The sequence below is a fragment of the Oncorhynchus mykiss genome, chromosome 18, assembly GCF_057628025.1.
Source record: "Oncorhynchus mykiss isolate SJ-2025 chromosome 18, ASM5762802v1, whole genome shotgun sequence".
Classification (NCBI taxonomy): domain Eukaryota; kingdom Metazoa; phylum Chordata; class Actinopteri; order Salmoniformes; family Salmonidae; genus Oncorhynchus; species Oncorhynchus mykiss.
The window spans coordinates 33,273,438-33,296,398 of record NC_143039.1 but is presented as its reverse complement, the minus strand read 5'-3'; the positions used below and the strand labels follow the sequence as shown (position 1 = coordinate 33,296,398).

General features: G+C 41.6%; 2 protein-coding genes across 2 annotated transcripts in view; both read left to right on the top strand.

Annotated features, from left to right (window-relative positions):
• LOC110495914 (aryl hydrocarbon receptor) overlaps positions 1-4,455 on the top strand; it is a 73,295-nt gene extending 68,840 nt beyond the window's left edge. The window contains exons 12-13 of the mRNA XM_021571435.3: positions 20-1,574; positions 2,023-4,455. Coding sequence (XP_021427110.3) covers positions 20-1,574; positions 2,023-2,136 — 1,669 coding nt within the window. The 3' untranslated portion in view covers positions 2,137-4,455. The remainder of the gene's footprint in view (positions 1-19; positions 1,575-2,022) is intronic.
• A 4,090-nt stretch (positions 4,456-8,545) lies between these two features.
• LOC110495916 (aryl hydrocarbon receptor) overlaps positions 8,546-22,961 on the top strand; it is a 77,881-nt gene continuing 63,465 nt past the window's right edge. The window contains exons 1-3 of the mRNA XM_036952418.2: positions 8,546-9,242; positions 10,040-10,060; positions 10,185-10,375. Coding sequence (XP_036808313.2) covers positions 9,202-9,242; positions 10,040-10,060; positions 10,185-10,375 — 253 coding nt within the window. The 5' untranslated portion in view covers positions 8,546-9,201. The remainder of the gene's footprint in view (positions 9,243-10,039; positions 10,061-10,184; positions 10,376-22,961) is intronic.

The window sequence follows — 22,961 nt, the reverse complement described above, 5'->3', positions numbered from 1 at the left end:
TGATCTTATCTTGTTGCAGCCTGGATGTGGACCTCACGGAGCTGAAGGACTGGGAGAACACTCTGCTGAAGATGAGCTCCAGCAACTGTGAGATGTCCGAGGACCTTGATGACATCCTCAACCATGACATCCTGTCATATGTGGAGGAACATCTCTTTAAGGAGAACGGAGGACTCAAGATGCCCGAGCATCTGGGCTCAATGCTGGGTTCCGTCAGTGTCAACAATCCCCTCCTGGAGGTACCAGAGTGCCTTACAAATGTCGACCTGCAGGGGAATACCATGATGCCTGGAGGAAAGGGCTTCAACTGGGGGGTTGATCACCAGCAGAACCAGTTGCTTGGGATGGGAGGCTTGAGTGCGGCTGAAACAGTGAGTAACGTTCGGGGCACGATGAAGCTGACACACATGGGCTCTCAGATGGGATTGAACAGCCCCACACTCCAGCAGGCTTCCTCCAGGAACACCTTTGCCCAATCCCTGGGAAAGAACCTGGGCCTGGAGAGCCACGCTAACCCTCTGGCCTTTAACCCTTCCCTGACTGGCTCCTGTGCCCAGGTGCGGCAGAACCAAGCCAAAGGTAGGCAGCAAGGCCTCCAGGCCTCTCAGATGCTGTCCAGCCCTGGTAACGGGCTGGCGTCTTATTCCCTGAGACAACAGATGCAGTCAGGCCTTGCCAATCGGAGCTCTGCCACTCAGGTCATCCCTGCTCATATGGGTCTGCCAATCCAGAGTCAGCTGCTGGGGTGGAACATGAATGATCAGCCAATGAGATTCCAGGACCAGAGCTCCATAAGCCAATCAGATCCCTATGCAGTGCCCGGTCAGGAAACTATGTGGATGCCCTTGCCCTCCTCCATGCCCAATACCAACATGGGGGCCGACACCCTGTTGGAAACCTTTGCCCAGAATATTTCAAATCAACCAAAAGACGTCATTCTAGATCCCAACCCGGCTAGCTGCCTACAAGGACACTTTTCCCTGCAGACCCAGCAACAGCAGCAGCAGAAAATGCTGCCCACAATGTTACACCAACAAAATGGACACCAACACAATGTCATGGGCAGCTTTTATAACAGCCAGGTGTCTGACTTCCAAATTGCTCCCCAGCTCCCTATCCCTGGGCCCAAGGCCCAGCCACAGCAGAACTCTCAGGCCCAGAACTACAACAGGGATCAAACAATATCAGGCCAGTACAGGCCTCAAAAGAGGCCTGCTGCTGAAGTCACCCCTCCTCTCGTCTCTTCCAACAGCTGCATGTTCAGCAGCACCAACCCCCCCTTGGTTCCTGTCAACGGGGTCTGTTTAACCCCCAACACAGCCCTTGGTTCCCTGGTCCCATCCTCCTGTCAGAGGGCCACGGCCCTCCTCCACGACCACAGTCCCTCCCCGGCCTCCTGCTACTTCCAGGGGAACTCCAGCGGGCCCATCGTGGGGTCCTCGGCAATCCCACAAGGTGACACCAACATCAGCCCTCTCTCCTGTCAGGTGGGGCCTGGTCTAACCACTGGGGGCCTCACACCAGACAGCCTGCTGGTCCAGCAGCAGTACCTTAACTGCAACGGGCAGACACAGGTAATACAGGCACCAGTATTTGAACGTAACCTTTATTTTGACAGATTGTCCCATTGAGGTAAAAATACCTATTTTTCAAGGGAGACTTGTTTCATTATTACAACCAGATTACAGCGTTTCTAATTGCGGCAGTATTAAGGGTTTTACTAGTAGGACAATTATTACGAGCCACGAAGGGGCCTTTGGGAAGAAGGTATCTGTTTCATATTTGTCTTTGACGTATATTGAAGCATTTAGAGCTAATTACTCTGTTGTATGTACTTCTACACAAATTTGGAGATTTTCTTTGTCCATTGTTGGTGGTTTCTTTGAGAAGGGTATAATGAGGATTTTAAAAGCACTCCAACAAGCACAGTTTGCTGTGGGTTGCAGGCATTACATCATCCCCTTGTCTTTCTGATCTGTTGTGGCTAACTTCTTCCTAATTGGTCCATTATTTACCATCCAGGTTACAAACTGTCCAATGGAGGAAAACATGTCGTTCCAGTTCCCGCCCCTGCCCCTGCCCAACGGAACCACATACTTCACAGAGAACAATCAAACCAACTGTTGCGACTTCTAGAAGGTTCTACAAGGAGGAAGAACCCGCCTTTTCCGCGGCTGAATGGAATTTGTTAAGACACTGATGATGAGCCCTTTCCGCTAAACAAATAAATACACGGACACATACAGACTCACACAGCCAGGTGCCTTTGGGGATTCTACCACCACCATGCCTTACTTCACCAAGGAGACTGGCCAAGATGGCTTCCTTCATTTCTCTTCTATGCGTCTCAAATCGTATGTTTGGATGCAAGATACAAGGCGTTTGGACCAGAGGGTCGCGTGGCTTATTTTTCTTCTGCAACCAGACTCGACTGTCACTGGAGCTCCTCCTTGACTTGCTTTCACCTTGGGTGTGCATGCCCTGGTTAAAAGTAGTGCACTATATAGGGAATAGAGTGCCATTTCGGACCTACACTCATGTCTGGTGGATGTGGAGAAAAGACAGAATATATTTATTGGTTGTTTTGAATTGTACCCCCCTTTTGAATTGTGCCTCGTTGTGACCTCTGATGTTAAAGAATTTCCAGAAGATTTTGGAAAGGGAAGACGAAAGATGATGAAGTAAGCAGTAATATGGAAAAAGAGAGAGCGCGTTGAATGAGATTCCCGGGATTACTTTTAAGTTGTTTTTTTTTAAATCCCGAAATGCATCTGAATATATAGGATCTAGACGAATTCCAAAAGGTAAGGTGAGATAGTCGATGCCTGGTAAATTGACTACAGTATGACCATACGGGCAAGAAGAAGAGCGTTTGCATTTGGAAAATGCTAAATATGTTGGCATATGATATTATGGACAGGATGGATATCATTACGTACTGTACAATATGTATGTATGAAAGATATATAGTTTAAACTGTATCAAATCGTTGTTTTGTATCAAATCGTTGATACTTCAATGGCCTGAATGAGAATTGAAAGAAAAGTTTCCCTCAGTTTGCCTTGTGATGACCTTTTGAGACTTGCCACATGTTCTTGCATCACAAACCATGATCCATTTGGATATATCCTATTATTACAACAAGATATGTTAATCAGAATGTAATGACAACAACAAAAATACATTTATTTACTCAGCTTTGTTTCGTTTTTTGAAAAAAATGCATATTTTGTATTTTTATAAGCATTTAACCAAAACTATAAATATGTAATTGAGCCAGTCTTTTCTGTTATTTTGTGAAGTGTCCACTGGGCACACACTGGTTGAATAAACGTCATTTCCACGTCATTTCAATGAAATTATGTTGAACCAACTTGGAATAAACGTTGAATTGATGTCTGTGCCCAGTGGGGTTCCTGTGCACCTGCAGTTTTATTTGCTTCCATTGTGCTTCTATTGATACAAAACACCCAAGAAGGGGAGGTGCCTTGGTAAAGTATTCATGCAGAAATGCATCAGATAGTTTTAAGTGCCTCATTTGCATAGATATGCAGATGAGAAACATATTTCCAGATGAGAAACTGATGAACCAATCATGGAAAAGCATATAATCACCAGTCAATTTGAAAAGAAAAAGTAGAGCCACTGTTCAAACTGCATTGTTGATATGCTCTCCTATGCCAATGTGGGAATATCTTTCACTTTACTTTACTTTCTTTGATGAATTATTTTAGCGCCCTGCAGTTCTACAGGGAAGTAATACAGTATTGGCAGCTACAGTTTCAGAATGATCAATGATCCAATTCAATGTGGATTATTCAATGTATTCTAGGGGGATCGGGTGCTTTCAAAAATTGTACAAAAATACAGAATCTTTAATGAACACCGTTAAGTGTCCATATTGAAAGTATATTTGTCTGTGTTCTTGTCTGCATGCTTCTGCAGAATGTCGGCACTATAACTATTGCACTGAGGCCAAGGCGCCTTTCTATATGCAGTACCATTTTAATGCGTACATACTAGTTTTATTTTGTATTTTTAAGTAACGTGGCCTTTATAAGATTCACACCTATTATTATACACTATATTTTAGACGTATGTTTTCCGCACACAGAACAGTTCATGTCTGTAAAACCCTTTTTGACCTGTTTCCTCAGAACAGTATTTATAAATATTCACCTTGTGGCTTTTGTTGTTGTTGTTTTTTCTGCCTCTAACAATGTGTCAGCCATGGCGCTTACGCCTCAATTGTTATATTTCATCTCCACATTATTAAAGGGGGTTAATGACTTTTCATAGGTTTGTCTGTTCTTATCAGAATCACTTTTACTTGTCAAGTACATTTAAATGTATCAGGAATTTGACCTGGTGAGATTTATGTTGTGTTTTTTGGAAAATGTTTTTTTTTTTAATTGATTTTCACAATATTCAATAAATCTTCAATGTGATGGTCAATGGTACAATTTTATCAGCAGAGCAAATAAATACAAATTTAATAAATGTAATAAAATACAGAAAGATAAACAAAAACATACAACGTATAATGTAGATATATCACACACCATGTATTATACCATACCATAACACTTGAATATGAATATATCAACACATCGTTCTAGATCAGGGATCATCAACTAGATTCAGCCGCGGGCCAATTCTTTCTTGAGAGGATGGTCAGGTGGACAGAAAATTATTTAAAAATATATAGTTTTAGACTGAAAATTGACCGCAAGAAGCCTAAACAGATAACAGTATTTGACTAAAATATAATCATTTCAAATCTTGATTACATTTGGGAACATTGTCCTGCGTAGAGTGCCGTCTTTCGGATGGGATGTTAAAACGTGTGTCCTGACTCGGTGGTCATTCAAAATCCCATTGCACTTATTGTAAGAATAGGGGTATTCATCCCGGTGTCAAGGCGAAATTCCCAACCTGGCCACATTCCATCATGGCCACCTAACCATCCCTCTCATTCCTAATTATTATTATTTGTTTACGATCACATACCGTATGTTTCTCTATTATGCATGGGAACAGATTTCCAAAATCACTTGGAGCAGATTTTCTGTTGTTTTACATCCAACAAAAAAAAATAAAAAAAATGTTTTGCTCAGAAAACTTAGGGGACCAAATTAAACCACCCACGGGCCGCCAGTTGGGGTACCCTGTTCAAGATCACACCAGTTGCGGTACCCTGTACCTCAAATCACACACCATGCACCCAACAATGATCAAATATTTAAAATGGCTCTATGTATTCTATCCAGGAATCCCACATTTTATGAAAGGACTGTGGGCTACCTTGCATATCATATGTTATATTTTCAAGTGGCATACAAGAACTGAGCTCATTAATCCATTGAGTGATATTGGGAGGATCCACATCGTTCCACTTAAAAGTTATACATCTTTTGGCCTCAGTCATAGCTACGGCTAAATACATTATTAATTCCCTGAGAGGGGAGTTGTAAATCATATATAGATCACCAAGGATCGTCATCATGGAAGTTAGATGTACTTCCTTATGAAGGACCTTGTGTGAAATACTTTCAATCTCCAGCTACCATTGTTCAAGTTCAGAGCAGACCTATGTCCTGTGTAATAGAGAACCTGTTTCTGTTTTACAGCAAGGGCAGTGTGGGGACAAGTCTTATTTTAAAGAGGTTCATTCTTTCAGGTGTAAGATAAACTCTATGAATGAATATGTACTGACAAAGTTTGTATCTTGTGTTAATGTAAACTCTCTGGGATTGCTCATTCATTTCAGACCATTGATCTTCTGTGATCTGGGTCCCAAGACACCTCTCCCATTAATTTTTTACCCTTGTGGTATATTTGGAATATTCTATTAATAAGCTATAGTGGCGTGAAAAATGATTTGCCCCCTTCTGATTTCCTCTATGTTTGCATATTTTTGATACTAAATATTATCAGCTTCTTGTAGTTGTTGATCAGTCTCTCACATCGTTGTGGATGAATTTAGGCCCACTCTTGTATGCAGAACTGCTTTAACTTAGCAACAGTTAAGCATGAACTGCTCATTTCAAGTCCTGCCACAACATCTCAATTGGGATAAGGTCTGGACTTTGACTAGGCCATTCCTGAACTTCATATGTGTTGCTTTTTAACCATTTTCATGTAGACTTGATTGTGTGTTTTGGATCATTGTCTTGCTGCGTGATCCAGCTGTGCTTCAGCTTACAGACCGATGGGCTGACATTCTCCTGTAAAATTCTCTGATACAGAGCAGAATTCATGGTTCCTTCTATTATGGCAAGTTGTCCAGGTCCTGAGGCAGCAAAGCATCCCGAAACCATCACACTGCCACCACCATGCTTGACCGTTGGTATGAGGTTCTTAATGTGGAATGCAGTGTTTGGTTTTCACCAGACATAATGGGACCCATCTCGTCCAAAAAGTTGACTCAAGTTTGCCAAAAAGCACCTTGAAGCACATGGATGATCATCAAGACACTTGGAAGAATGTTCTATTGACAGATGAGTCAAAAGTATAAGCTTGGTCTCAGACCTGTTTTAAATGTAGTATTGAGTGAAATTGGGATATAGGGGGACAAATAAGTGTCCTGCCCCATATTTCGATGAACATCATTCCATACCATCACAGATTGACGTCAGAATGGGCTTTCCAGTAAATGTCTAAATATTCTTGGGAGTAAAGCAATATGGAACATATTACATACTGTATCTTGTACTTTTAGAATATGCCTTTCAATCTGAGTCCATGTAGGAGGGTTATTCTCATTAAACCAGAGAAATAGTCATCTAATCTGTGCTGTAGATATTGGAAGGCCTCACTCTTAGACCAGTTAATTGTGTAACCAGTGATGTGTCTAGTTTTGGGAGAAATACTAAGATACAAATAAATATTGTGCACTATATCTCCCACTGAAAATCCTGTGATGCAAGAGTTCTCTAGAATCTTTTGAGTCAGTGGTTCCTAAACCAAGGCAAACACCATGGGGGAAAGAGGACACCCTTGTCTCGTACTTCGACCAATAGGGAAGCAGAGCAGACACCATTTAATTTGTGCTCACTCTAGCTTTTGGTGTGTCATATAAAAGCTTAACACAGTTAATGAAATATGCACCAAAATGTAAATTCTCCAAAACCTTGAAGAGATACTTCCATTCAACACGATAAAAGGCATTCTCTGCATCAAGTCATACTACAACTGTGGGTTCATCTGACTGTCTTGCTTCGGATAAGATATGAAAAAGGCGCCTTAAGTTATTAATGACATTCTATCTTTAATGGACCCCTGTCATTGTTAATCAATGTTCGTAGGTACTCTTCCAGCCTGAATGTGATGGCTTTAGCAATCAATTTCAAATCAACATTAATTAATGAGATTAGGCGATAAGAAGATGGCATAGTGTGGTCTTTTTTCCAGATTACAGATCAATTAAATCAAGGCCTCTTGTAGAGTTGGAGGCAACACACCCTGTCAATAATATGTTGATGCATTTCCATTAATGCATCTATTAATTGTTGTTTAATTTTTTGGTTAAATTATACAGTGAAACCGTCATGAGCCTTCCTAACTGAAGGCTCATGACTGCCCTCAGTATTTCCCCTTTGTTTATTGGCTAATAAATTCTTATCTCTCTCCGATAGCTTGGGCAGTTTTAGTGACTTCAGGAAAAGTTACTTTTTTTAAATTTCAGATTCTAAATGTTCCAGATATTTATGTGACTCCTTTTCACCCTAGAGGTGAATGATATTATCTGCCCTCTCAGGTATGCCTGAGGGCCCTCATGATTCCTACAGGATAGGAGGAGAGGGAGCAGTCAGAGTATTTATTTCCAATAATTATTTTATCTTTAAAGACATACTTTTTTCAAAGATGTATGTTATGTTATGTTGTGTTATGCTATGTTACTTTATGTTATGATATGTTATCTGTGAAAGTAGAAGTAGTAGTAGCTTGCCCCAACCACTTATGAAACGGTGTTATGTCATATTCATTTTGGTCACTAGAGGGAGCATACTCACATAACATTACCACAAGCCCTCTGGTGTTACACAAAAGAGAGATAATATGTTTGCGCACAACTCACTTTATAGTAATACTGGACTGAAACAGGAAAAATCTTTTTTGAGGTTATTCAAGAGTAACTTTTTTTCTTGTAGTTCTGGAGAAAATACAAGAAAGAAAGCAAAATAACTTAGAAGGTTTTGAAATGTAATTTTCTCACCCGAGGAAAAGTCCTCATGGTTATTTTAGTTATAGAAGGGCATACCCAAAATGAGTAAATCAAGATAAATAAACTTCTGCAAGGTTTTTCAACTTCACTAAATATATAATTGCATAGCCGAATAGCCAACCAACTTTACAAATAGTTGACAAGTTGTGCCAGTGACCAAATGGAACCTTGAGCTGATCCTATTTCTGTTAATTGCACGCGCCCTCTAACCTGAGGCCTAATCCTTGCGCGCGCCCTCTAACTCAAGGCCTCTGATTCGCGCGCCCCCACTTCTGATCCTTGCGCGCTCTTGCACAAATCTGTGCCAGTTGTCTGGTCAGTCCAGTCCAATGCGTGTAACCTGGAATAACTGGGTTGTGAGGGGGGCTGTGGGCTCAGGTTGAGAGCGCGCTTTAGCTGCTCGTGCCACAAGAGATTTGCAAAGAAGCGTTAGCGAAAAAGCGGCAATATGTTTCAATCTCGTTATTATTTCCCCCTCTATTTTTTTCGACTAATGTTAACTTTGTATCGAAACGAATGATGACATGGACTTTGCATGATGAGGAAGGCATTTAATAACGGATGTCAACAGCATTTTACGCACAGGTTAAACACCGCGGAAGGGATGCACTTGCTGCCACTTTTTGACGAATGTCAATTTAGCATTGCTCATTTGTTGGAAAACTATATTTCATTGTGATACGGCGTTCAGTTGCATGCAATGGCATCGACATAATCGTTGTCAGTATTTGTTTGTAGGCTTAATTATTTGAACCGCCTGACAAACATCAACGTCATTGATGTAGGACAAGAGGACTGATGAATCGGTGCATTGCTTGATCCATTCTTGAAAACAGTTCCTTCTGGACATGATCTGGGGATGAGTAAATAAAGGTTATTAGACAACCATTACCGGGTTTATGTAGATCGGCTCGGTCTACACTTAACATAGAATAATTCGGCTATACCACAGGCTACTAGTAAAAGCCTCAACCATGTATGCTGGACGGAAAAGAAGAAAACCGGTGCAAAAAGGGTAAGTGAGAGTTTTTTGAACACTGTATTAGCTTGAATAATAAACTAAAATGGCCCACCATAACGTTGTTATTAGTTTTTATTATTTGATAATATATGAGTCAACGCTATATGACATGATAGTCACTCACGATCCATCCAAATAGCATGTATATATCTTCAATATTCTTTGGTGCAGACAGATGTGGATATATATATATATATATATATGTATGTGTGTGTGTGTGTATATTGTGTCAGGATAATGATGCATAATGTGATGCATAATGTCTTGAATAAAAATAACTCAACACGTAATTTGACTCATAATCATGATGAGGTCAAATGGTTGAAGTGATGTTCAATTCAAATGGAGAGAGATGATTCAATATGATGATTCAATTTGATTCGATTTGAATCTTTACGAACCCATGCCAGTGCTCCGGGCACAGGTGCAAGGCGCGTAGGCTCGTGCTCATCATTCTCAGGCCTTAGGTATTTATTTTCGTTTCAGTATTTTTCATAGTTCAATGTGCCCTTATTGTATGGTGTGAAACGTTCAAGTACTTGTAACTTGACTATTCATATTTTTTCACACTGTATTTTAAATGTTATTATTGCTTATCTATAACTGGTAAAAAAAAATAACTAAAAAGGAGCAAAAATAATAATTAAACTTATAAGGAAATAAGAAAATTATTATAATAATATTGTTATTATTATTGCTATTAGTATTATTATTGATATGATGATTATTTATTATTAAACGTATAGTATTATTATTAATACCAATATTTAATTATATGATTTATCATTCAGCATCGAAGTGAAAGACCAAAAGTGAGTACTGAGTGGCAATATGTCCACTGTTTACCTTCTTATCAACATTGAGAGAATTAGCTTACTGGCTTCATAATTTCCTCTGTGATTCCCTAATAAACCCCATGTCTCTTCTCCTGCTCAGAGAGAAACAGACAGCTCCGTCTGAAGGGACCAAGTCTAACCCATCAAAGCGCCACCGGGACCGTCTGAACTCTGAGTTAGACCGTCTGGCCAGTCTACTGCCCTTCCCAGAAGAGGTCACCTCCAGCTTGGATAAACTCTCTATTTTACGGCTCAGCGTGAGCTACCTGAGGACCAAGAACTTCTTCTCAGGTGATTTTGTGTGTGTGTGTGTGTGTGTGTGTTGGCTGCAGGTAACTGTGTGGAGGTTATAAGTTTAGGATATGCACTGTAGGGACATACAGTGGGGCAAAAAAGTATTTAGTCAGCCACCAATTGTGCAAGTTCTCCCACTTAAAAAGATGAGATAGGTCTGTAATTTTCATCATAGGTACACTTCAACTATGACAGACAAAATGAGAAAAAAAAATCCAGAAATTCACATTGTAGGATTTTGAATGAATTTATTTGCAAATTATGGTGGAAAATAAGTATTTGGTCAATAACAAAAGTTTATCTCAATACTTTGTTATATACCCTTTGTTGGCAATGACAGAGGTCAAACGTTTTCTGTAAGTCTTCACAAGGTTTTCACACACTGTTGCTGGTATTTTGGCCCATTCCTCCATGCAGATCTCCTCTAGAGCAGTTTTGGGGCTGTTGCTGGGCAACACGGACTTTCAACTCCCTCCAAAGATTTTCTATGGGGTTGAGATCTGGAGACTGGCTAGGCCACTCCAGGACCTTGAAATGCTTCTTATGAAGCCACTCCTTTGTGTGTTTGGGATCATTGTCATGCTGAAAGAACCAGCCACGTTTAATCTTCAATGCCCTTGCTGATGGAAGGAGGTTTTCACTCAAAATCTCACGATACATGGCCCCATTCATTCTTTCCTTTACACGGATCAGTCGTCCTGGTCCCTTTGCAGTAGGTATGGTGTTCTTTGGATGCAACTCAGCAAACACGACGATTTGAGTTTTTACCAAAAAGTTATATTTTGGTTTCATCTGACCATATGACATTCTCCCAATCTTCCTCTGGATCATCCAAATGCTCTCTAGCAAACTTCAGATGGGCCTGGACATGTACTGGCTTAAGCAGGGGGACAAGTCTGGCACAGCAGGATTTGAGTCCCTGGCGGCGTAGTGTGTTACTGATGGTAGGCTTTGTTACTTTGATCCCAGCTCTCTGCAGGTCATTCACTAGGTCCCGCCGTGTGGTTCTGGGATTTTTGCTCACCGTTCTTGTGATCATTTTGACCCCACGGGGTGAGATCTTGCGTGGAGCCCCAGATCGAGGGAGATTATCAGTGGTCTTGTATGTCTTCCATTTCCTAATAATTGCTCCCACAGTTGATTTCTTCAAACCAAGCTGCTTACCTATTGCAGATTCAGTCTTCCCAGCCTGGTGCAGGTCTACAATTTTGTTTCTGGTGTCTTTGACAGCTCTTTGGTCTTGGCCATAGTGGAGTTTGGAGTGTGACTGTTTGAGGTTGTGGACAGGTGTCTTTTATACTGATAACAAGTTCAAACAGGTGCTATTAATACAGGTAACGAGTGGAGGACAGAGGAGCCTCTTAAAGAGGAAGTTACAGGTCTGTGAGAGCCAGAAATCTTGCTTGTTTGTAGGTGACCAAATACTTATTTTCCACCATCATTTGCAAATAAATTCATTAAAAATCCTACAATGTGATTTTCTGGATTTTTTTTTCTCATTTTGTCTGTCATAGTTGAAGTGTACCTATGATGAAAATTACAGGCCTCTCTCATCTTTTTAAGTGGGAGAACATGCCCAATTGGTGGCTGACTAAATACTTTTTTGCCCCACTGTACATATGGCCAGTTATTTGGACATTTCCTTAAAATAAAATAAAATATAATTATTATATATTATATCATATAATTTTTTTAACCTGTACTCTGCTGAAAATAATGTATTATGTTGTATTATTCAATTCCTTCTAAATGTATTAAATAATTGTGTTGTCTTGGCAAGGCCTTTCTAAGGAATGTTGCAACGCTGTATCCTTTCACGTTTTCTTCTCAAGACACACCACATACATGATGTGAAGACAAAAACTACTCGAATAAGCTAATCAATGACATACAAAAACGTATCTTTATACACTTTCAATATGGGGTTTTCTATGCCAGAATCCCAACCTTTTCCGCCCTTCCTGTCTTAGGATGATGCTGCAGTGCAGGCACTGAGTTCTGGAGGTGGTGATGGGTCATGCATAATTAAAATAAATTGAGCTTAAATCATTTATAAAACAGAGGGAGGAAAATGTTTGTTTTAGACAGTCAATTTTAAAATGGCCGTTGAGGTGAGTCGAATGGAAACAGTGGGCATGACCCGACTCTGCCGTGGGTAAGAGCTGTGTTGAAGATGCTGCATGAATGGAAAGTGCATATAGCTGGGGAGGAGAGGAGAGGAGGGAAGGGGCATGGTTGAGATTGCTTATGGGACTATCTTCAAGGCACACCGGAACAAAGCTCAAATATTGTGGCGATGTTTCACCTCAATCACTTCTGGACCTTGCTACCCAATGTGTATGGTTTTAAGAGAAATCATCTGAATAAATGAATAACATCGCGTAGGTTCCCTCCGTCTATTTGGAAAGGGAAGGGAGATTGGAGGTGTGCGTTTGGATCCGCGTGCGCCTGTGGAGACAATAACAGGTTTAATATTGAAGAGGACTCCACTAGGAGTTGTTTTAATGAAAATACCAGGAGCAGAGACACCCAGGACAGGTAGAGAGATTAACCAAGGAGAAGTCCCTTCCTTCCCTCCCATCCACCACACTGCTTAACATAAACACTTAGGAGAGGAAGAAAGAGGGGAGAAGGATAGGGGAAAGAATGAAAGGAGGGGAGAGGAACCAAAAGGGCTGAATGTAATGAAGTATGATGGCTCCTCCTGAGTCCTCCATTACTGTTTTCCTGGGATCAACAATGTGATCATGTGTGAATATGCCCCGTCTCTCTGTAAGGCGCTTTGGATAGAAGTCGCTGCTCAATGACATATATGATACATTATGTTACACCATACATCAACAATTGATTAAGTGCAATTGGAAGAAACTGTGTTTCATTCAATTGATTGAATACTGAATATTTTATAGCCGCGTTATGTCGGCAGCAATGTAAATGAACTTAAACTATGTAACACTTGAAGGAAAAATACAAATCTGATCACATTTTCTGAATAAATCGTGGCTAGCTACAATAAAGCCTAGTTACAGAAAATTGCTGTGGGTCTTCCTGCATTCGATGGCACCATTTTGCACCATTTCACCCAAACTGCTGTACCAGTGTACCACTATAGATAAGGGTACCACATGCGTATGACACTCGTGTGTAGCCTATGCAGTGAACCATTTTTTATGTGAAAATAGTACAAATGCTATTTGATGTGCAGGGATTAGAAGAGTTATGTTGTGTTTTATAGGCTTTTAGTGAAGAGCTTGTGTGGTTTTTAAATGGAAGTTTAGCATAGCTCTTTAGATTCAACTGGCACTACAAAGCACACATACTTCATCACAGCATTTGTGCTGCGCAGTCAGATGGCTTGGGATTCTGGGTATTGGAATGTGACGTGGCTTTGATTTGATAGGTTTTGACCAATGGGAGCTTGACTGAGGGACAGTAGCCTCGTACTGTACATCATTTAACATTGGTAGATCGTTAGTTCCATGGTTGTCCACTTTGCCCTGGGTCTGACAGAGACTGAGTCTGACCATTGGAGATATTCAGAGTGGCTTTGGAGCGCACAATAGGGCAATCTTTGCAGGGTTTTGTCACAGAGAAGGAGTGATCATGAGAGCGAGAGGGGTAGAGGGGAGAGAGGGATAGGGAGAGGGATAGGGAGTGGGAAAGACAGGAAGGGTGGATATGGGGGTATGGGTCACATAAGGGTGGAAACAGTTAAGCCAGACCGTAAAGCCTGACTTATTTGAGTTTTTTTGGTCTTGTTTTTGCTTATGTCATGGTAATAGTCTCGTGTGGCTCAGTTGGTGGAGCATGGCACTAGCAACGTCAGAGTTGTGGGTTCAATTCCCACGGGGGCGACCATTATGAAAATGTATGCACTCTCTACTTTAAGTCCCTCTGGAGAAGTGGGTCTGATAAATGACTCACATGTCAATGTTAAGCTGTTACATGACTCAGCTGAACTGTTTCCAGATGTGCAGCTTAGTGTCGACATTCATTCATATGGTGACAATTAAATATGGTGTAAAGACCAGTTTACAAAGAAATGTTCACACACTAAGGGCTCTATTGTCATCTGGCGCTAAGGAGGCGCAAGTGTCAAACGCATGTCAGTTAGCAATTTCGTTGTCACTGGCATTTTCCAGCCACAACGCGAGGTTCGGCAATTTGCCTGTCTTAACATCGGCTCCCTTGGGATGAGGTGGTAGGGTTGGCAATATTTGAGTTGTTTCCTTGAAAACAATTGTTTTCTCCCAATTTAATTGAATTTCATTAAAAACCAAACATAGCCAACCCTCCCCTTAAATCAAGACTGGTTTAAGCAACATCGCATAGGTGCCTATTATTTCTCCTGGCCATTAGCCAACTAGCCTATGACTAAAGAGGTTTTCAATGGTCTACTGAGAGTGCTTTGAAATACGTTGAAGGTTTTTGCTTTTTCGTTATTCACAAATCACATACCTGCATACGTCGTTTCACTTATTCAGTAGCCTATCCAGCCACATTATCAAAGAGCGCCCCTCATTCGATTACCGAAGACACGCTACTCCGAACTATTCCGTCATCCATGTCAACGGGTGATATTTTTAAAAATCTGCCTCAAACATAGTCAACGATACAATTGACAGAGACCTAGTAATTTGTATAGACTTGCGAATGTTATGCTTAAAACCATTTAGGCCTAAGTGTCAAATCAAATCATATTGTATTGGCCACATACATATGGTTATCAGATGTTATTGCGAGTGTAGCGAAATGCTTGTGCTTCTAGTTCCGACAGTGCAGCAATATCTAACAAGTAATATCTAACAATTCCACACCAAATATCTAATACACACGTCTAATTAAAGGAATGGAATAAGAATATATAAATATATGGATGAGCAATGACAGAGCGGCATAGGCTAAGATGCAGTAGATAGAATAGAATACGGTATATACATATGAGATGATATGAAAACATCATTAAAGTGGCATTATTAAAGTGACTAGTGTTCCACTTATTAAAGTGGCCAATGATTTCAAGTCTGTATGTAGGCAGCAGCCTCTCTGTGCTAGTGCCGTGTGTGTACACAGTGCCACGGAATGAGAGAAGCCATTTAAGATATCATGCTTCTGACCCCATCCTGTTGCAAAATATTGTGGTGTTTTAAAAAAACAGATTGTTTTCCATTTCATATCAAGCCCTCTGCTACTCTTACCGTAAAGCCTAGGCTACTAAGCCTGGTTCAACAGCAATGTGCCATGTCTTTTTTTAATCCTGGCCTTGCAAAGTCGCCCATCCCTTAAAAGGTGTTTAATGCATTATTCGTCAGAGTGCCTTGACTTGAAAATATACTGCTCGTCCTAAAACCTGCACACATGTGCCTACCTGCATACATCATTTAGCTTGTTCAAGTATCCGTCCCCGTCTCCAAAGAGCGCCTCTCATCGGGTTAACAAAGACACTCTTTCCCCTCCCAACGTATTGAAATGATTCAGTCCTATAATGCGGTGTCAGCGGTAGGCCTGGGCTATATCTTGCTATTTGAGAACGTGCCTCACACACACAATACAAATACACGGGAGCCGAGTATTTTTTATTTGAGGAGAAGTGCGATGCGTGGAGACGTGTTGGCTAGGCTCTTGCAGCCAATTACAACAATGTTGACTGCCAACACTCCAAACATAGGCTATTGAGCAAACACTGTTTTGTTGTTGTTGTTGTTGTTGTTGCTATTACTCGTTACTGTAGCCTATGCTATTTAACATTTAACTGTAGTATCAATCCACAACGGACCAGGACAAGAATATTCCGTGCCCCCGGCAGAATTGGAGTTGATGACGACGCAAAGACGTCAATAATCTTCAGATCTAGAGACAACAGCATGCCGTATTAAGCCAGTGAGTGGCCAAAGACGTCAATAATCTTCAGATCTAGAGACAACAGCATGCCGTATTAAGCCAGTGAGTGGACAAGCCCTCGTCACATCTACAACTAGTTTATTCATCAAAACCCAGCCCTTTCACGCCACCGCCAGCTGTGTGAAAATAGCAAAAAATATATATCTCTGACACACCCTCAGAACCTTTAGCACCAGCACTTAGATTAATCCTTGCGTTAGGTTTGTTAATATAGAGCCCTAAAAGTATGGGTAGACTGTAAATTATGAGAAGATTTACAAATATGTTTCAGATGAAACTGCCGGTAAATGATGCCTATGATGCCTCAAGCAACCTCAGAGACATGAGGATATACTAAGTAAATAGAAGATATTTGAAACTCATTTATCAACCGTTGTGCCCTCCATATTGAATGTTCTTAGTCATTTGAAAGAGGGGTTGAGACTGTGTTATACTGCACCAAAGACTACAACTGGAAATTATTTAGGCCCTGACTGCAGATTATTGTAACATTGTGTGTGTGTGTGTGTGTGTGTGTGTGTGTGTGTGTGTGTGTGTGTGTGCGTGTGTGTGACCACTGTCTAGGTGTTTTCAGACGCTGAACGCTGTAACCCTGCTACTTTCTCTCAAACGGGGTGTTTGATCATAGTCTTGCCCTTTTTGTTGGCCTTTTATCTGGGTACTGGGTAGAGCTTCTGCATGTTTCCTTTCTGCTGCCACATGACAGTATGCAGGACCGACGCCAGCTTCAAAAAGATGGAAAACGTTGATTAACACATTTAGGGTGGAGAACAGGAGATCTGATTATAAACTGATCATTTACTCAAAATCAACCATTATGTCATCGTTTGTTCACCATTGATAAACTTTATCAACTGTGTTGATAAGTTTTACCCAGTATAAAACTCTGCAGTCGTTCCGTTTCAATTTGCCCACCTGCTTCTGGATTTTGTTAACATACCGTTTGATTTAGATAAAGAGTATTCCGTCTTTTCGATTGTCTCTCTCGAACTCGCGGAGAGGAGGTGATGATGGTGTTGTTGTATTTTCTGGTTGCCTCGTGCCGTTACACCAACCTGGTCACCCCCGCCTGTGCCTGCCCCCTCTCTAAGCTCTGTTTAATTGAGTGTATCTGTCACGCCCTGACCTTAGAGATCCTTATTTATTCTCTATGTTTGGTTAGGTCAGGGTGTGACTCGGGTGGGAGAATCTATGTTTTCTATTTCTTTGTTGTTTTGCCGAGTGTGGTTCCCAATCCGAGGCAGCTGTCTATTGTTGTCTCTGATTGGGGATCATATATAAGTTGTGATTTTCCCGTTTGGGTTTTGTTATTGTTATTTTCTGTTTAGTGTCTGTGCCTGACGGAACTGTCCGCTTTGTTATTTTTGTTTGAGTGTTTCTTGAAAATAAATATCATGAACACTTTCCACGCTGCGCTTTGGTCCACTCTTCCTTCTGATGACAAGCGTTACAGTATCTTCATGTTTCCTATTCCCACTCTGTTGTAAAGGCCTCCCGCAGACCGTTGCCACGGTTGTCTCACTCACAAAGGACGGATTTTCCACTCAACGTGGGTTACAAACGTGCCCGACTGTCTTAAGATAGCTTACGGCACAGCCTTGGATTTGTGTCGAGTTACAACGATAGCTAAACCTCAGTGGCCGGAGTAGAGTAGATCTGCTGTCTAGATCTGGTGGGTTTTTGCCTCAGATCGCCTGTCTTCTTTACATCCATAGTTCAATTAATTTGAATGAGTCTCAACCATGACGGTTCCAGATCACATTGGTAAATGAACTCCCAGTGATTTTGCATGAGACCCCTTCTCTTCTCACATGGAGAGAGAAGGGGGCCATGTGCTAACCATCTTATGACTGGTCCATGATGAATTGACTAGAGCCAATGGAAAAGTGATGGATGAGGACTTTGTGGACCACACAGAGCCAGAGAACAAGACAGAGGTTTGTCTGAAACTGGTTAAAAAGCAAAACCCAAGTGGGTGGCTAGAGAGCAAAAACGAACAAAGAACCCCGTTATAGAAAGTTCAGTTCCAGGTCTTGGACATTAAAGAAATATAGCTTTTATAAGTGTAACATTGTTAAACAGTTCTCAGAACTGAGACACAAAATAAAGTGTCGCTTTTGTTTTCAATGTCTTACTATCAACATATTGTCATTACATCGAGCTGAAAAGGTGCATTTGAGGATAAAAGTATTTTGGAGTAAAAACAACAGGGTTAATACCCTTAAAGAGAGTTTATACTCCTTTGAAAAATAAAATGAGAAGGGGGGGAGGGGTGGAAAAAAAAACCAGCAGCACAACAGAATCAAACCTTGTGGACACAAAAGGGCCAGTCTTGTGCTGCTATGTCAAGGTAGCCAGACAGGAATACATTGGTCTTAAAAGGTCGCCTTGGTGTGATTACCGGAGTGTACCTCCCCATCAACTGACCTATTTTCTCATGGTTCAACCTACTGTAGTGCCCAGTGCTATTAGAGAGAGAGATAATGACATTCAGTAGATAAAGAAGAACTAATAGTCTCTCTCTCTCTCTGTCTCTCTCTCTCTCTCTCTCTCTCTCTCTCTCTCTCTCTCTCCAAATTCCTGCTCTTTACCTTACACCATCAGTCTGTCAACAAGCTTGTCTTAATTCCTGGAAAAACTGATCCCATAGTGTGTGTGTGAGTGTACAAAGCACTATCATTATGTTCCATCAATGAACCCCCTCACACACACAGACACACACCGTACTCCAGCCACAGGCCTCCATATTTTCACAACAACAGCCATGTTTATTTTGGCTAAGCCCGACCCTAGTGCCCCATCCCTCCCCAGTGTGATTGTGTGTTTGCGTGCGTGTGTGTGTTGAACTGATCACAGCCCTGGTCCCTTATTAGACTGAAGCTTCCATACAGATCAGTCAAACTGTCTTATGAGGAGTAGAGGAAAACAGACTCCTGCCAACACAGCTTACAGTTCTTTTAATTGCTTTGTCAGCTTTCAGGTAAACTTTGAGCATGATGACAATTTTAGCCAGAGAGAGGCTTACTGTAGATTTGAAATGGAGACATGATGAGCCACGAGTTCCCTCCTCCTTCTCCATCTCTCTCCTCCTGTTAGCACTAGTCACAGCTATCTCTCTCTCTCTCTCTCTCTCTCTCTCTCTCTCTCTCTCTCTCTCTCCTCCTGTTAGAACTAGTCACAGCTATCTCTCTCTCTCTCTCTCTCCTCCTGTTAGAACTAGTCACAGCTATCTATCTCCCCTCTCTGTCTCTCTCTCTCTGTCTCTCTATCTCTCCTCCTGTTAGTACTAGTCACAGCTCTCTCTCTCTCTCTCTCTCTCTCTCTCTCTCTCTCTCTCTCTCTCTCTCTCTCTCTCTCTCTCTCTCTCTCTCTCTCTCTCTCTCTCTCTCTCTCTCTCTCCTCCTGTTAGCACTAGTCACAGCTATCAATTCATTTCAAGGGGCTTTATTGGCATGGGAAACGTGTTAACATTGCTAAAGCAAGTGAGGTAGATAAAATACAAAAGTGAAATAAACAATAAAAATGAACAGTAAACATTACGCATACAGAAGTTTCAAAACAATAAAGACATTACAAATGTCATATTATACATTTGTAATGTCTTTATTGTTTTGAAACTTCTGTATGTGTAATGTTTACTGTTCATTTGTATTGTTTATTTCACTTACAGTGTTGTAACAATGTACAAATGGTTAAAGTACACAGGGGAAAATAAATAAGAGTAAATATGGGTTGTATTTACAATGGTGTTTGTTCTTCACTGGTTGCCCTTTTCTTGTGGCAACAGTCTTTCTCTCTCTCTATCTCTCTCCTCCTGTTAGCATTACTCACAGCTATCTCTCTCCCCTCTCTGTCTCTCTCTCTCTCTCTCTCCTCCTGTTAACACTAGTCACAGCTACATCTCTATCTCTCTCCCCTATATCTCTCTCTCTCTCTCTCTCTCTCCATCTCTCTCCTCCTGTTAGCACTAGTCACAGCTACCTCTCTGTCTCTCTCCCCTCTCTGTGTCTCTCCCCTCTCTGTCTCTCTCCCCTCCTTGTCTCTCTCCCTCTGCCATGACTTGTGAGACAGTAGAATAACTAGAGACAGTGTTGGGACAAAGACTCTCTTATCTGAGCAGGAACCCGTCCCAGCCACGGTACCCACTATTAAGGCCAGGGAATCGTCCATCATTGTGTGTCAGTCACACATTTTTCTGCTTTAAGTGGCAATTAACGCTCATTAAAATCTGATGGAGTGGGGACTGTTCCAGTGCTCTGCTGCCGAGCTGTCACAAGGCATTGCAGTCTCCTGATAGCTATCCACTACTCTACTCGCTCCAATAAAAACTCAAGGGAAAACAGTCTCCACAAAATGAAATAGAGAGGGAATGTGCTGTGACAAAAGCGTCATGCTACTGAAATGAAATCTTACCGTTGTTTAAAAAAAACTGTAATATGACATTTTGTGACATTAATTTGGACTAGCGTGTTCTTTTGACCGCTTATGATCCGACTTTTGTTCACGTAATGTTGTTTTTTTATTTGGTCATCATGACTGGAAACAGGAGCTTTATTGCCTGTGGTTTGTGTTGGTTTTCAGCTGAGATGCTGCTGACTTAATGGTTGGACCAATTCACATTTGACATGCAGTCTCCTTCTAAAAGCTCCTTCTCCAGAGCAATGCCAGGCCACCGAAGATCCTTCTAAACCCGGATCCCAGATTCAAGTCAAGTTTATTTGTCATATCCACAGGATACACATGGTGTACACACGGTACAATGAAATGCTGGTTTGGAGGTTCACCTCTCAATAATGTGACAACAAGAATATAAACAATTTTTTTCTATATAATATAAATACAAGGAAGGCATTCAACACATTTACAGTACAATATTTACACCGATGTCAGGAAGGGGGATATTGAGAGCAAAGTGTTTAAATTGTGCAGTTTAGCATTAATAAATAGATGTCTTAATAGCAGCAGTCGCGATGTGTGTGTAGCCTGAGTGTGTGTTTGTGTGTGTGCGTGTGCGTGTGTGTGTGTTTGTGTGTTTATGTGTGTGTTTTATGTGTGTGTACACGTACCAGCAAAGCGGTGGGAAGGAGAGCGAAGGCTGTACAAATCCACACTGACAGATCCACTACTACCTGGGACTTATTGGTCACGTCAATGTTTACATTGACAGATAGCTGCTTCTGGCAGACATGTAGTAGGGCCAAATAACGTACATCTCGGTGTTTGTGCGTGTGTGTGTGTGTGTGTGTGTGTGTACATGTGTTGTGCATATGTGAGGCTGTGTGAGTGAGTTCATGTGTGCTACGGTGTGCAGAGTCAGCACAAATGGTCAGTCCCGGATCAAGTGTTCAGCAGTCTGATGGCTTGTCCCTGACCCCATGCTCCGACGCCGTCTGCCAGGCAGTACAGGAGTGAACAGTCTGTGGCTGGGGTGTGTGGGGTCCCTGATAATGTTGCGGGTCTTCCTCAGACAACCCGTTGAGTAGATGCCCGGTATGGATGAGGAACAACGGCCCCAGTGATGGACTCGTTTATGTGACTATTTCCCGCCTGGTCTCTGTCACTTTCACTGTGTGTTTATCAGATCCTTTATTTCCCCTTCTGTTTACTGTGTTTACTCCCAGAAACATTTCATGTGTTGTCCACATGATCAATATTTCATTTCTTTTTGCTTTTCAACTATCGTATGGTGTAACCCGAACCCACGCGGTGTACTGTAGGCCTATGGAGCTTATGGAGTTGACTGAAATTGATACATAGGCAGAACGGTGGTATGCTGTACATTGTTGGGAGTCATTGCTACAGGCAGTTACAGAGCATAAACAGCTTTATTTAATCAAGAGGCATATTGATGTTTGTCTTTTGTAATTAGTGTGTAATGAAACCAGCAGACAAACAGGAGATCCATAAATTAGTCCGGTTAGTGCCCGGGCCTCTCTCTCCCAGCGGGCCCACCCCAAATGTGCCTGCCCTGCCCTCTCTGGCCACCCACTGGCGCGCGTGTGTTTGTGTGTGTGTGTGTGTGTGTGTGTGTGTGTGTGTGTGTGTGTGTGTGCACTCTCCTCTCTGCTACCCCATGAAACAGTGAGAACCCATGTCAGTGCTGCCAGTTTGGCTAGCTACAGTATTGGCGCCCTGTAGGCAACATCAAACAGGATCAGGGCCACCATGCAGTGTGTGTGTGTGTGTGTGTGCGTGTGTGTGTTGTTGCCCTGTAGGCTACATCATCCAGCGTCAGACACTCCTAGTGGAACTGGAATTGCCGATGCATCAGTTCTTGGAAGTGTTTTGTTGTTAAAGAGGAAGTGTTGTTTATGACGAGTGGTGCACAGCGCTGAGGTTTGGCTCAGCTGGATTCAGAGCTGCTATTCCCTTACTCTACGTAGTGACATTTTACACATAAGAAAACACAGTTACAGTTGAATTCGGAAGTTTACATACACCTTAGCCAAATACATTTAAACTCAGTTTATTACAATTCCTGTCATTTAATCCTGGTAAAAATTCCCTGTTTTAGGTCAGTTAGAATCACCACTTTATTTTAAGAATGTGAAATGTCAGAATAATAGTAGAGAGAATGATATATATCAACATTTCTTTCTTTCATCACATTCCCAGTGAGTCAGAAGTTTACATACATTCAATTAGTATTTGGTGGCATTGCTTTAAATTGTTTAACTTGGGT